The sequence below is a fragment of the Callithrix jacchus genome, chromosome 2 (assembly GCF_049354715.1).
Source record: "Callithrix jacchus isolate 240 chromosome 2, calJac240_pri, whole genome shotgun sequence".
In the NCBI taxonomy this organism is placed as follows: domain Eukaryota; kingdom Metazoa; phylum Chordata; class Mammalia; order Primates; family Cebidae; genus Callithrix; species Callithrix jacchus.
The window spans coordinates 173,893,280-173,908,222 of record NC_133503.1 but is presented as its reverse complement, the minus strand read 5'-3'; the positions used below and the strand labels follow the sequence as shown (position 1 = coordinate 173,908,222).

The 14,943-nt window shown below is 40.1% G+C and overlaps 1 protein-coding gene across 12 annotated transcripts in view; it reads right to left on the bottom strand.

Annotated features, from left to right (window-relative positions):
* Nucleotides 1-4,441: 4,441 nt before the first annotated feature.
* DROSHA (drosha ribonuclease III) overlaps nucleotides 4,442-14,943 on the bottom strand; it is a 145,741-nt gene continuing 135,239 nt past the window's right edge. For all 12 annotated transcript variants that reach the window (XM_035291734.3, XM_078365640.1, XM_035291737.3 and 9 more), the window contains 6 exons: nucleotides 14,244-14,385; nucleotides 12,727-12,809; nucleotides 12,533-12,636; nucleotides 10,397-10,489; nucleotides 9,204-9,250; nucleotides 4,442-4,852 (listed from right to left, as the gene is read on the bottom strand). In XM_035291734.3, coding sequence (XP_035147625.1) covers nucleotides 4,722-4,852; nucleotides 9,204-9,250; nucleotides 10,397-10,489; nucleotides 12,533-12,636; nucleotides 12,727-12,809; nucleotides 14,244-14,385 — 600 coding nt within the window. In that variant the 3' untranslated portion in view covers nucleotides 4,442-4,721. The remainder of the gene's footprint in view (nucleotides 4,853-9,203; nucleotides 9,251-10,396; nucleotides 10,490-12,532; nucleotides 12,637-12,726; nucleotides 12,810-14,243; nucleotides 14,386-14,943) is intronic.

Genomic DNA, 14,943 nt, shown 5'->3' with positions numbered 1-14,943 from the left:
GCATTCTACACGTCCCTCAAGTTCAACAGAGACAACTAGACACTTAAAAAAATTTTTTAATTGTATTATATTATTATTATACTTTAAGTTCTGAGATACATGTGCAGAACGTGGTTTGTTACATAGGTATACACATTTCATGGTGGTTGGCTGCACCCATCAACCCGTCATCTACATTAGGTATTTCTCCTAATGCTATCACTCTCCTACCCCCGCACCCTCTGACAGGTCCTGCTGTGTGATGTTCCCCTCCCTGTGTCCATGTGTTCTCATTGTTCAACTCCCACTTATGAGTGAGAACATGTGGTAAACAGCATACTTTCTGATTCTTTGTTTTTTGAGATGGAGTTTCACTTGTTGCCCAGGCTAGAGTGCAATGGCATGGTCTCCACTCACTGCAACCTCTGCCTCCCAGGTTCAAGTGATTCTCCTGCCTCAGTCTCTCAAGTAGCTGGGATTACAGGCATGCACCACCACATCTGGCTAATTTTGTATTTTTAGTAGAGACGGGGTTTCACCATGTTGGTCAGGCTGTTCTCGAACTCCTGACCTCTGATAATCCACCCTCCTTGGCCTCCCCAAGTGCTGGGATTACAGGCATGAGCCACTTCACCCGGCCTAATCCTGCTTTTCTAGTTTGTACCTTGATTGCACAAAAACTGGCCTGGTGCTCTCTCACTTCCTTTCTCCTACCCTAGTGGTTCTTGACCAGGGATGATTTTGCCTCCAGGGGATATTTGGCAATATTGGGAGACATTTTCGTTTGTCACACCCAGGAGAAGGGGTGCTACTAGCACCTTGTGGGCAGAGGCCAGGGATTTGGCTAAACATCTGACAATGCACAAGACAGTCCCCCCACCCCAACAAAGAATTATTGGGCCCCAAAGGTCAACAGTATTGAGACACCTTGCCTTACCCAGTATCCTGTAGGTTTTTCTCTCCTGGGTATCTTGAATCTGTTCTATTCCAGCATCCATATTTCCAATGCCTGGTTTCTGACCTTCATCACATCTTTTCATGGAACATCATAATAGTTTCGCTACCATCTAAATGTTGGTATCCCACCACGCTCCACATTCCTATGTTGAAAACCTAATCACCGATGTGACATTAGGTGAAGCTTTTTGGTATGTGATTAGGTCAAGAGGACAGAGCCCTCACAGAGATTCATGCTCTTATAAAAGGTCCAGAGGGCCACCTTGCCCCTTCTACCAATGTAAAACGTGGGCCTTCACCAGACAACAAATCTGCAGCCATCTTGAAATTGGACTTCTCGGCCTCTAGAACTGTGAGCAATACATTTCCCATTTGTAAGTCACTGAGTTTATGGTGTCAGTATTTAGTTACAGCAGCACAAATTGACTAAGGCTCCTAACCCATTTTCTGGCCTCTCAATCCTGTTGCTTCCTTGCAAGGGCATGGCCTCCCCCACTGTGCAAACTCCCTCTCATCATGGAGCTTCAGTGAACTCCGTAAGTATTAACTCCTCTGTGAAGCCCTCCCTTCCTGGGCTACTCTCCCTTCTTTCCTTCCCTGCTTGGAAGCCCTTTGTCTGCACATACATCATCACTTGTCTCCCCAGCCAGACCCCAAGTGACTTGTGGGAAGAAACCTTCATATTCAGCTTCTGTGACCAACAGCACTTAACACGCAGTTGAGTGAACAGTTGAACACACGCTCTTGCTGACTCTTTTAATCAAACTGGAACATGTGAGAACATTGGGTTGGGTGGGGAGTGGGGCTAGAATCTGGTCACAGGGCCTGCTGAGTTGGTCTTTGAGTCTAGTTACAGTATTTAGTGTTTGTCTCACGGTTGCTCTGTAGAGCCCTGAAAGCCAAGCTCCCCTGAGGATGTGTGTGGCGGCTCCACTACGAGAGGTACTCGAGTGTTTTATGGACTTGACTTCAGGTTTCAAGAGCCATTAATATGGACAGAGAACTTGAAAGGGCCAAAGCGCTGCAGAGAGGAAAAGTCAGGGTCCAACAGAAATTCCTGAAAAGCATATTGGCTTTGACATTATTTTTATGCAATTCAAGAGCAGTAAAAGTGCTTATTTAAAAAAAATTCAACTGCTTCTCGCTTTTGCTCCTAACATTTTCAAAGCCACCAGCATTCTTTTCCTTCCAGTCCTAATGTCTGGGGCTCATATAACTTAAATAAAATGCTCAGAAGGAGTGCACCCAATAGAGTGGTAGATGTACAAAAACCAGTGTGGCTCAGAAATAAGCTCTCTTAGCTGGGCACAGTGCCTTATGCCTCTAATCCCAGCACTGTGGGAGGCCGAGGAGGGTGGATCACTTGAGGCCAGGAGTTCGAGACCAGCCTGGCCAACATGGTGAAACCCTACCTCTACTAAAAATACAAACATTATCTGGGCATGGTAATGTGCACCTGTAATCCCAGGTACTCAGGAGGCTGAGGAAGGAAAATTGCTTAAACCCAGAAGGTGAAGGTTGCAGTGAGCTGAGTTCGTGCCACTGAAATCCAGCCTGGATGACAGAGAGACATTCTGTTTCAAAAAAAAGAAAGAAATGAGCTCTCTTTTCCTCCCCCCAGTGCTGCCCCCAGTTGTCTCCTGGCATCGCTGGTTGGGAGGAAGGGCATCAGGACAAGCTTTTCTTAAAGGCACCATCTTACATTTTTATGATTAGCAAATTAAGACATCCTAGAATGGTATCTCTCTCTCTCTCTCTCGTGTGTGTGTGTGTGTGTGTGTGTGCACGTGCACGTGTACACCTTCAGAAAGGCATGCGGCAGCACTGTCTATGGCAATAAATTGCTTACAACCTACACATCTTTGATGAGATTGGTTAATTACAGTATATCTAAAACTGGCATATAAGATGCACATTACTATGTAGCCACCAAGAACTGTATTATGTAAATGCGAATTCAACACTGAAAGATATTCATGATGTATTATTTTTAAAAGATAGAAAGGCTATGGAAACCATATGTAGGGTATCCTGTTGTTAAAACACATGAGTGCATGTGTGTATTTAAGCACAAAGTTAGTCTGACAGGACATAAAAATTCTCTGGGTGATGGAATCATGAGTAATTTATCTTTCTGCTTATGCTTTCTACTTTTTCCATAATATTTTCTAAGCAACATTTGTTTTCTTCTCCTGCTAATGAAAGTAATTTTCATTTTGTTGTTGTTGTTATTGAGGCTGAGTCTTGGTCTATCGCCCAGGCTGGAGTGCAGTGGCGCAATTTTGGCTCACTGCAACCTCCCCTCCTGGGTTCAACCAATTCTCCTGCCTCAGCCTCCCGAGTAGCTGCGATTATAGGCGTCCACTACCATGCCCTGCTAATTTTTGTATTTTTAGTAGAGATGGGGTTTCACCATGTTGGCCAGGCTGATCTCAAACTCCTGACCTAAAGTGATCCACCCGCCTCGGCCTCCCAATGGCCTGGGATTACAGGCATGAGCCACTGCTCCCAGCCCATTTTTCAAATTTTTGACAATACATATGTAACATTTAATAGTGATTTATATAAGAATCACTCACAGACACCTGAGTGGTTCACTTCCTCTCCTCTTTCCAATCTTAACTGATACCCTTTCAGGGAGAACTCCTCAACCACCTCATTGAAAACCACCCACTGCAAGTCCCTGCTTGATTTCTTGCCAGTGGGCTCTTCGTCTATCATGGGTATTCCTGCACTAGCACCCAAGCTCTTCGAGGACCAGGGGAGTTTGTTCTGTTCACTGCTATAGCCCCAGAGACTAGACCAGTGTCTGATACAAAGGAAGCACTCACTATATATTTCCTGAAATGATGAATGAAACATACTTGTTTTACAAAGAAGTTTTGCCTTTATTAATAAGAAACCAGTGATGTTCAGTTTAAATGACTTTTTAAAAAATGTCACGTCTTTTAATGTCATGTTAGCCTTTTACGGCAGGGCCCGCTTAGAGGAGCTGATAAAAGCTATAAACCCTCCTCCTTCCCCGTGCCCTCTCAAATCTCCAACACATACAGAAAACTGAATATAGTATTGGGAGGTTTTGACTTCCCTGAAGTCTGTTCACTAACTTCTTAAAGGTTTCACTAACCCCAAGGTGACAGCACTTGGTTTAAGTGTGGCCTGGCTTAGAATCATGATTTCTCTCCTATTCTAATGATTCGAAGAATCGATGTGACAAATATCAGTCTTTCCCCTTCTCTCATTAGCCAATTAATTGTTAAATGGATTCCTTCTACAAAACACCCACTACTTAGGGAGAGGTAAGTTTGATATTTGCAGCTGATAATTTGATAAACAGCCACCAGATGAAAGCTGAAAATCTGCTTAGAAATAGAGAGATTTGAAAAAGTATAGATGTTTCTAGAGTGTAGTCAAAATGTCTAGTAAAGTCAATTTTTTGTGAATTGAAGGTCTAGGGTCACAACTGGCGACAGAGGTAGAAAAACAGGATCTATTCCACATAGAATATGCTTCTTGAATTTTATTATTCAAAGAGCAAAATAAAATGAAATAATGCACATTCACGAAAGTCAAGTTTTCCATTAAATAGATGAAAAATCTAATACTTCGTAATAAAGAACATCCAGCTAAAAAAAGATCAGTAAAACAACAATAGCTATTTGACTCTGCATTTTATTTCAATGAGAACACTTCATTCATTGTCTATAGGAAAACTGGGCTAGGTCTCAACAGACAACAGTCACAGTTACTGGGCAAGTAAATACTCCACACTTGTGTGCCCTCCTTTATTTCTTTATGTCTTCAGTCTCTTCTGGCTCTCTCTCTTGATGCTCTCTTTCCCACCTCATTTCTTTTAACTCTTGTCTGTACTTCCGTTCGATGAACCGCTTCTGATGGGCCATCTGGGGAAAATTATCTGACACAAGGAGATAAATTTTATACTTAATAAAGGACGGCCACTAGAACAAAGAATGATGCAGCTAAACAGACACAAACATACATGCATATGAAATGTCCATAATTGTATTTTGTAAGGCACAAGAAAGAAAATTGTTTTCTTCCTTTATTCTTTCATCACTCAAAAACATATTGGAAGTCTGGATGAGCACTCCTGATTGTAAATTTCAATATCTGATGTGAACTTCGGTATAACAGGTACCAAACACACAGAAATGTCAAAACACAGATGTGTGGCTTGGGAATGGTACCAAGCAGGTGCGTTGGCTTCACTCTCCTGGCAATAGGTGACTTTCAGGGAGAGATGAAGGGATACAGTAAAATGGAGTCACAGTTTTTGAAAAGTTCAAACTAAAAACTTCAAACAAATGATACTATCACACCATTATTTACCAAGAATTAACGTTTCAGAAAAGAGCAAAGAAAGATTAGGTGGACAAAAAGAGGCCACTTTCTAAGTCACTATGTCTGAGAATTAATTTTTAAGTTTACGATGACAGGCCCAAAGCTGTATCTGCAAAAGTAACTCAAGTAGAAAACTTAGTTGGTTAAAGCAGACACATAACCTCATGTTTTAAATACACAAAGAATCTAAGATGTGGGAGAGCATGGCATCCCTGGAGACGAGTTCATTGATTTGCTTTAAGGATGCTGAGCAATGAAGTAGATCTACCTATACAGCAGTCCCCATATACAGCAGTTCCCTCATCAATGATCTCATTCTCCATGCTTTCATTTACCCATGATCAACCATGGACCAAAAATAGGTGAGTAACATACAGTAAGATATTCTGAGAGAGAGCACGAGAGAGAGCAGGCGACAGCAGGCACAGCATACAATCAAGGGTACATGCACACAACTTTTATTACAATATGTTATTGTTCCATTTATTTAGTTATTATTAATCTCTTTCTGTGCCTAATTTATAAATTACATTTCATCTTTCAATTACGTTTTGCATGTGTAAGAAAAAGTACAGTCTATATAATATTCCGTTTTATCTGCAGTTTTAGGCATCCTCTGGGGTCAGGTATCCCCCATGGATAAGGGGAGATGACTGTATAATACATCCTAAATTCTTTTTTCCCTCTTAATTATATAGTATACCATCCTCACACCAGATTAAAGAAGGAACAGGGTGGTAGGAAAAGAATCTGAAAGACAGGTGGGGAATCAGCAAAGACCCTGGTATGTCTCAGAGTCAGAGATTGATTGATTGATCAATTGATTGATTATTTATTTTTATTTATTTATTTATAGGTGGACTCTCACTCAGCCACATTATTTATTTAGAGATGGACTCTCACTGTCACCCTGGCTGGAGTGCAGTGGTGTGATCTCAGCTCACTGCAGCCTCTGCCTCCCAGGTTCAAGTGATTCCCTGCCTCAGCCTCCTGAGTAGCTGGAATTACAGGCGCATGCCACCACACCCGGCTAATTTTGTATTTTTAGCAGAGATGGTGTTTCACCATGTTGGCCAGGCTAGTCTCAAACTCCCGGCCTCAAGTGATTCTCCTGCCTTGGCCTCCCGCTGGGATTACAGACATGAGCCACTGCGCCCAGCCCAGAGAAAAGAGAAATATGATACAGTATTTTGGAAATAAAAAAGTAACATAATCCTATTCTAAAACTGATCAAATTGATTGTTTATGTAAGTTTCAAATATAAGTACTTAAAAAAAAATAAATCCCACTAAGTTAGCTGTAAAGCAAGTTTCTACAAAATGAACTCGATTTCGTCAGTAAACGCTACTATAAAATCAAATCTGCATTTGAAAAACACAACTCAGATTTAACTACTAATAAAACTTTAAAAATATATCCTTATAGCCTTTTCATATGAAGTTATATTACATATATATGCAGTGTAAATTTGTGTATATACATATATATACATGTGTGTATAAGGCATATACACACATATACACACATGTATATATTACACACACACACACATATATACGTGTGTGTGCGAGTGTGTGTATATGCCTGTATACACACACACACACACCCCTCGATACTGGAACATTTAAAATCATTTCCCTATCTACTCATTGGGAAAGTACAGTATAGGTATGTATTTATAGGTATACTTTTTTACACTTATTCTAGTATAAGCATTTTCCCATATAGAAAGTGTTGGTAAACTGCTATCCTCAGGCCAAATACAGCTATCCATCTGTTTTTATAAATAAAGTTTTATTGGTAGACAGACACTCCCATTAAATAGACACACCTGTTAGCTTGCATACTATCCAGGCCAGTGGGCTATGATGGCAGAGCTGAAGAATTGCAACAGAGCCTATGGTCTAGGAATTCTCAAATGTTTACTATCTGGCCCTTTACAGAAAATGTTTCCTAACCCTGGGATATACTACAATTTACTAAGCAATTTCCTACTCTTAAACACATAGTTTGATTTTTTTTTTCCTGCTATTATAAATCAAGTTGTCATGATTCTAATGATATAAACTTTTTTGAGGGGGAAGGGAAGAGACAGGGTCTCACTCAGTTGCCCAGGCTAGAGTGCAGTGGCATGATCATAGCTCACTGTAGCCTCAAACTCTTGGGCTCAAGTGATCCTCGGGCCAGCCTTCCAAGTAGCTGACACTACAGGTGCATGCCACCAAGCCTGGCTAATGTTTTGTTTCTGTTTTTGTTTTAATTTTTTGTAGAGACAGGGACTCACTATTTCCCAGGCTGGTCTCTAACTCTTGGCCTCAAGTGTTCCTTCCACCTTGGCCTCCCAAGCATATGAACTTCTTTAAGGACCTGCTACATACTGCCAAATTGCTTTCCAGTAGTTTAAACAAACAACTCACTCCTCCTCGTATGGATATGCAGGCCTGTCTCAGAATAGGTGATCTCTCCAGAACTGTTTTATAATTGAAAACAATAATTTCACTCTGAGTGCAAATTTATATATACAATGGACGAAGCTCCTAATAGCCAACTTAAAACTCTCAGTGAAGAATCCGTGGGTGCTTGACCCTGGCAGTACCAGCTTCTGCTTCCACTAACCTCTCTGCCCCCCAACAGGAAGGTCTGTCTGCTGATTGCCACTTGGCTCTTGGCCTGCTTGCCTTTCCTGGAATCTCTCCCATGCCTGAGGATTCTGGGCCTCTTCACTTTTAGCTTCCCGCACTTTGCTGTCTCCCGCCTCATTTGGCAGAGTACTTGAAGCATAATAGAATTGCATTGTCATGCGGTGCCCACAGGTTCTGCTGCTCAGCACAATCGACCTCAGAAGAAAAATCCCTTGCACGTAAGCCTTCAGTTTACAAAAGACCATGCAGTTTCCTACAAGGTCAATCATGTAATTGAAGTTTCTTCAACCCACACATCCCACTCCTGGGAACCTATTCCACGGAACTAAGAAGAACCAAAATATAACATTTACTGGTGGTGATAATTTAAAAAAAAACACCAGTATCCACCAATAATAAAAAGGCTGAATAAAATGTAGCACATCTATAGCAGAAAATATTAGGTAGCCACTAAGAATGAATTGGAACTGTTTTCTATAATGTTCAGGGCTGTTCATGATACATTATTGAGCAAAAAAGAAAGGTGTAGAGAAGTATGTAAAAACAGCCCATTCAATAAAACAATGGCCAAAAACAAAAAAGAAAAAACCTTCACATGTATACAAGATTTTGGAAAGTAGAGAATATATGAAAGAAACATAATCAAATACAAAGCCTGTAATCCCAGCACTTTGGGAGACCAAGGCGGGTGGATCATCTGAGGTCAGGAGGTCGAGACCAGCCTGGCCAATATGGTGAACCCCATCTATTAAAAAATACAAAAAAATTAGCCAGGCATGGCAGCAGGCACCTGCAGTCCCAGCTACTAGGGAGGCTGAGGCAGGAGAATCGCCTGAACCCAGGAGGCGAAGGTTGCAGTGAGCCAAGATCGTACCATTGCACTCCAGCCTGCGCGACAGAGGGTAATTCTGTCTCAAAAAAAAAAAAAGAAAGAGGAAGAAAAAGAAAGGAAGGAAGGAAGGAGGGAGGAAGGGAAAGAAAGAAAGGAAAGGAAGAAAGAAAACACAGTAGGTTTTTCACACAAGTCACCTGCACCAAGAGTAGGACTCTAAGCAAGAAAGGAAAATGCAAATCAAAAAGCACTCAGGAATACTTTCATTTTAAATACAAGCCTATTTTAGAATGTCTCACATTCTACTATATTCTCTGAAGAAAACAAGATCACATTTTATCGGTACTTACCATTTTTCTCCTTCCTCATTTTCTTTCCATAAAACACTCATTATATTATGAAGATAATTATAGAAAAAGAAATAGGCTTACATTTTTCAAGTGCGTCCATTGCTGCTCCCATTTCCGCTTGCTGAATACTATTAAATAAAAGTAAGATACACTTTAATTTCAAGATTTTTTTTTTTTTTTTTTTTTTTTCAAAAATGCAAGGTATGGCTACAAATTTTTCAGGCTGATTTTCATGTTAGGTGCATAAAATCTCCTCTGATTACTTCCACTGTCACTGAATTGCACAGATAGGAATATACACAAGAGCCTGCAGGAATGCCACTGATTTGCACAAAGCCTGCTTAAGTTATTCACTCCACACTTCAATATTGCAATAAAATGCCTTCCATTTATATTAGGTCTGAAGTATTTCATACTGAAGTTTGAATACCTTCACTGTAAAGTTTAAAGCAGAAAAGAATAAAAAATATATATATAGACAGGTTTCAAATCATTTCTTAGTTTAAGATACAGACTAGAGGGTTCAAAGAAAGGTGATAATATACATAATTCTTTTCACCTAAAGACGCTAGCATTTTCACATAGCTCAGGTGAGTAGTAGTAAATCAAATGTCTAACAGGGCTGGGTGTGGTGTCTCATGCCTACAATTCTAGCACTTTGGGAGGCTGAGGTGGGCAGACCACTTGAGGTCAGGAGTTCAAGACCAGCCTGGTCAACACGGTGAAACCCCGTCTCTACTGAAAATACAAAAATTAGCCAAGCATGGTGGCACATGCCTGTAATCCCAGCTTCTTGTGCCTCAGCCAAGGCACAAGAATCACTTGAACCTCGGAAGCAGAGGTTGCAGTGAATAGAGATCACGTCACTACACCTCAGACTGGGTGACAAAGTGAGGCTCTAACTCCAAAAAAGAGAAAAGTGTAACGGCTGTGTCATGTGCAACACGACACATTTTACATGCACAGCTTGCATCAAAGTGCACTTTTCTGGGTAACTAAAACTAGGCAGACCTTCTAACCAGGTAGTGTGGTTTTCTCAAGGTAGCTAAAGCCCCCTGAACAATGGAATTCCCACTGTCCAGGGCTGATTCAGGGATTGGCTTCAAGACAATGAATGTGGGGACATTAATCCTTGGAATTCACTTTGCTACTACTCTTGAACATTTTATTCTCTGAGTTAAAAAAGACAGATGGTTGAGTTTGGAAATACCAGTTAGGGAATTACACACACAGGATGTTCATTCAAAGCAATTCCAGGTAGTTTCTTCTCCTACCTTGGTCCTTTCCCACAGCCTATTCTTTCTCCCTTGAAATAAACAGCCACAGTGTAGGTTCGGGCATGGGATGGGCCCACTGTCTGCAGAGTCCTGAAAGGGAAAGGAAAGAATGTTAATTACAGTAAATTGTTATTTATCATGGCTACTATGAGGAAAACTGTGTACTTACCCCCTAGACAGAGGAAAGTGAAATAACAGGAAATGTGAAAATGGCAGAAAGGTATAAAAAGAGTCAGTTTTTTACTTGCTAACCCAACAAATATTGAGAACATTTGAAGTAGAAATTTTTTAAAATTCTGCATTGTATTTTAATATTTCTTCCCAAAGTAACATAAACATCTAAAGGCTAACAATGAATTGTAAAATATTTTTAAAGAATTTCTAAGTGTGCATATTCACAAACTTTTATCATGAAAAGTTCAGAGCTCCAGTCTATTGGTTTTCAGTGCTAATCACAGCTCAAAACAATAAATATTGGGGTAATACACTTCAAGCCACATCGAATGCTTTCACATCTTTATGGGTTCTTTCTAATGTCTGGCATCTTATCTAAAAGATCAGAAAATGTATTTAATTTCTGAAATATCTGAGATCATTTCAAAGGTATGCTGTAATGCCAAGTACATAACACAATCGCCAAAAAAACAAAGCTCCAGGTACTCTGGATTTTAATGACATGGTGCAGATTTCAAATGCAGTAAAACTGATAACTTCATGGAAAAGGGAAATTAAAAGTAGCCAACAAAGATAATGCAATAAACACAGTAATCTTGAAAAAAACCATGTAAAACAACCCCATCATCTTGATAGAAAGAACAAACTCATCTTGGACTTTCATTTGGGGGATTTATGAGAAGGGAGCATAGCAATTTCCTCTGTGTTCATACACTCGAGATGAATGTGCACCAGCGGCTTCTTTAAGGTAGTACTTATTACAGTAATCAGGCATGTGCTATGGAAAGTTTGGCGTCCTCATTTTATTTATTGAACCTTAATTATCACTCTGATGAGGAAATGCTATGAGCCTTTCAGAGAATACAGTTTGGATATTCATTATGCTTATTAGGCACATATTAAAGTGCTATTTCCAAACATTTGGGACTTTTTTCCCCCAATAAATAAAGGAAATAGTGTTTAACAGTGGCAGCTTCTGGAATAATTTATAGTAGCTTGCTGTGGGGTGACTCACCCTCTTCTCCTGGCTTTAGTTTTTCCTTAGCAATAAGGCTGTGACTGTTAAATAAAAACAACATGTGAAAGGACTGAAAATTCCTAACTGCCAGTCTAACGTTTTTCCCTGTGTATTTTGAAATTTGAGAAAGTCCAAAGGGGAGCCTTTACGCGCTGCAGAACACACACACGAGTGGGGTGAAACGGCTTTGACACAATCTTGAAACATCCTTAAAATCATTTACCCACACAATACTTTCAGATGCAACCCACCTATTTCAATAATCCTTTCATTTTGTAATTCCACCTTGAAAGCATCTTCTTAACCAACCGGTGTGTGCCTCGAGATAATTACTCTACTTCAGAGCTGAACCTCGTGTTTTCATCAAAACGGGTATGAAGCAGTGTAGTGACCCGCTACTCGCCTACATTCCTTTTTAATGACTTTTGGCTACCACTCAAAGGATAAAGATATTAGAAGTACATGATGGCTTTGATACACATTCTGAGAAGAAAAGTTCCAAGTTGAACCCAATAGGGGTTCAAGGGAAAGGACAGAGAGGCACCCAAATATTGCTACAAATAATCATACATGATCTTCTCATCTAGAGGCACAGCCCAGCAGAGGTTACAAGAAGACAGATATAACAATGTATATAAAAATCACTGAATCCAAATTTTCTTTTTGATCTCATAATCTTAGTTTGTCTCCCTACGGGGCAGTAGTTCACAGAGAATTTTAGGAATGGGAGAGAGCATAGAGATAAGGGAGTGGGAGCCACTTACTGCAGCTAAGACTGAGAGCCAACAAGTTTCCCTGTGGGGCCAGAGTCACGCTGACAGTAAAGAAGTCTCAATCCTGGGTTCTGGTCATGATCACCCCACAATGACTCGTTTTCAAGGCAATGGAAAGTCAACTCTAAGCACGCTGGATCCCATGGCCTGCCGGCAGCAAGTACTTACTTGTACAGAGGAATGTCTGGCTCTTTTCCTTCCGTCCTAAGTGTCAAGCAACACTGCTGAAGCTGGGATTTGGGGTCATTCCAATCCTGATTCAAAATGAACTCCTGTGGAAGTCCCCAAAAACTATTTAGTAACGGGTTCTGGAATCACCAAACATAATGCAGATCACTAATTCAAACTTTACGTAGGCTTACTTTTAATCGTGGAAAGAAGCAGACATTCATGAAAGTATGAACATATTCCAAATCCTTATCAATGTACAGCGCTGCAATAAATGCTGGGGGAAAAAGAATTCTTTAAAATAAACCATATCATTGCCATTTATCAGAAAGACTAAGAGACCTAGACTTTTAAGCAAGATTTGAGTAACAGTTTCAACTTCCAGGCCCTCCTTATTTTTTAGCATAACAATTTCATCTTAGCCTACTTTTTATCATTAATATCAGAAGCAGCAAGAGATGTGTAAGATGCAAATCATAGAGTACAAAGACCAAACTGCATTGAGCTAAGGACTAAATGAATCGTTAGTTTAAAAGGTACACAGAATGCCTCTGTATATCGGGAAAAGAATTGGTATCTGAGCACCCAACCCTGTTAACATCAAATCAGTCAGAATACTACTTGAAGATTAGATATGATGCCAGAATACATACATCCTTGGGTCTCGCTTTTTCAACACCAATCCTGAGATCCCCTGTTTTATAAGAATTCTATGTTACATTTTATGAACAGAAATGGGACAATTTATAAATTCAATCTGAATTTATTAAAAAAAGAGAGAGAGAAAAATTCAATACTGATCTTAATGACAACAATATATCAAATTTTGCGTTCATAATTGGTGACCCCCTAGGATGACCTCATTTAAAGGGATCTTAACAAAGCAAACAAACGATGCATTTTCAAAAGAAGGAATAAAAATAGCTTTCATGGAGCTAAAAGAAATTCAATGAGAATGATCTCTCAATTTAATTTTTATGTGATTTTCATCTTTAAATTACTTTTCTTTCATTGCAAAAGAAGTTCTTTTAAGTTCCTTAGTCAGAATGCCTTTGCACTTTGTAAAGAAGCTGGTTTGCATGGTAGACTTCGATACTTGAATATAATTCCAATTGTCAAAAATACCATCACATTCAAAAAAAAAGTTCTAAGGCTCAGTGAATGGCCCACTTATTTTGAAGTAATACAAACAATACAACTATGTATATAATCCTTTCGTTAACTATAATAGGATTATTTACAATGCTACCAGAACATGTCGGAAACTGCGAAAGATGACATTTGTCCATGGAGCTTTGCACTCATTCAAAACAATGGATAATCGTTTTAGTATTTAGTGAATAAAGTACCCTTCTTTCTTCTGTGCCCCTATGTGAAGGCTGCTGGGTGGCAAAAAGGCTCTGATTCACAACAACCGATCTTCATATTCTATTACTGTTTCACACAAAGGGACATGGGAGCTGAGTGTTAGGGTGGAGGGGTACGTGTTGGGGGGGTACCACTGAGCATAGATTAAACATAAAGTTCATTATTCACATGCCTTAGTTTCAAATTATTTTCCTTCAGAAAGGCTTTGGTAAAAAGCATAAAATTAAAATCGCAAAAAAGGTTTCTTTAGCCAGAACATAATAATAATGAGGAGGAAGATAAATACGTTACTTGGACTTAAACTTTGAACCTGCAGGTTGAGAGAAGAGTGAGTGGCACTCACATTCCAAAAGGTCCGCCAAGGTCTTGGTGCGAAGGGCCACGGGCCGCTTGGTCTTGTCGTTGGTTATGGCATACTCCTGCATGCCCAGCTCCTCCGCTACCTTGGCCTGAGTTCTATTATTCACCAAGGAGCTTCGCAACAACTGCCCAAAAGGAATGCGGGACATTGAGAACACATGTCACTTTTGACCTCTCCTACTCCTGGGTTGGACCCAACCAACCTGAGAGCATCTCACTGATAGGGGCACCAAAATAAGTGAGGTCTGCGTCCTCAACCATCATCCAGATGACAGTGACATGCTCCATACCCATCTACCTTCTCCTTAATAACGTACTCCACTCTGCTATCCTGGATTTTACCTTACTGCCATTTAAATAGCTCATTTACTTCTTTAGGGGCATTGGACAGGGCTGTGGTGGGGGTGGGGGGGGTGTAGAATATGACTTAAGATTCTAATAAGTGTAATGCTACTAAATGAGGAAGCATTAAGAGTTTTAAAATCAATTTTATGGAAGTATAACTTACATTCAATAAAATGCACCCATTTTCAGTGTACAGTTAGATGAGTTTTGTAAACCATGTACATTTTTATCACTCCAAACAAATTCCCAGCATCCCCATGCAGTGCATCCTGCCTCACCATTGACCAGGGAAACCGGGCCTGCTTTCTGTCACTGTATATTAGTTTTAAAGGATTATT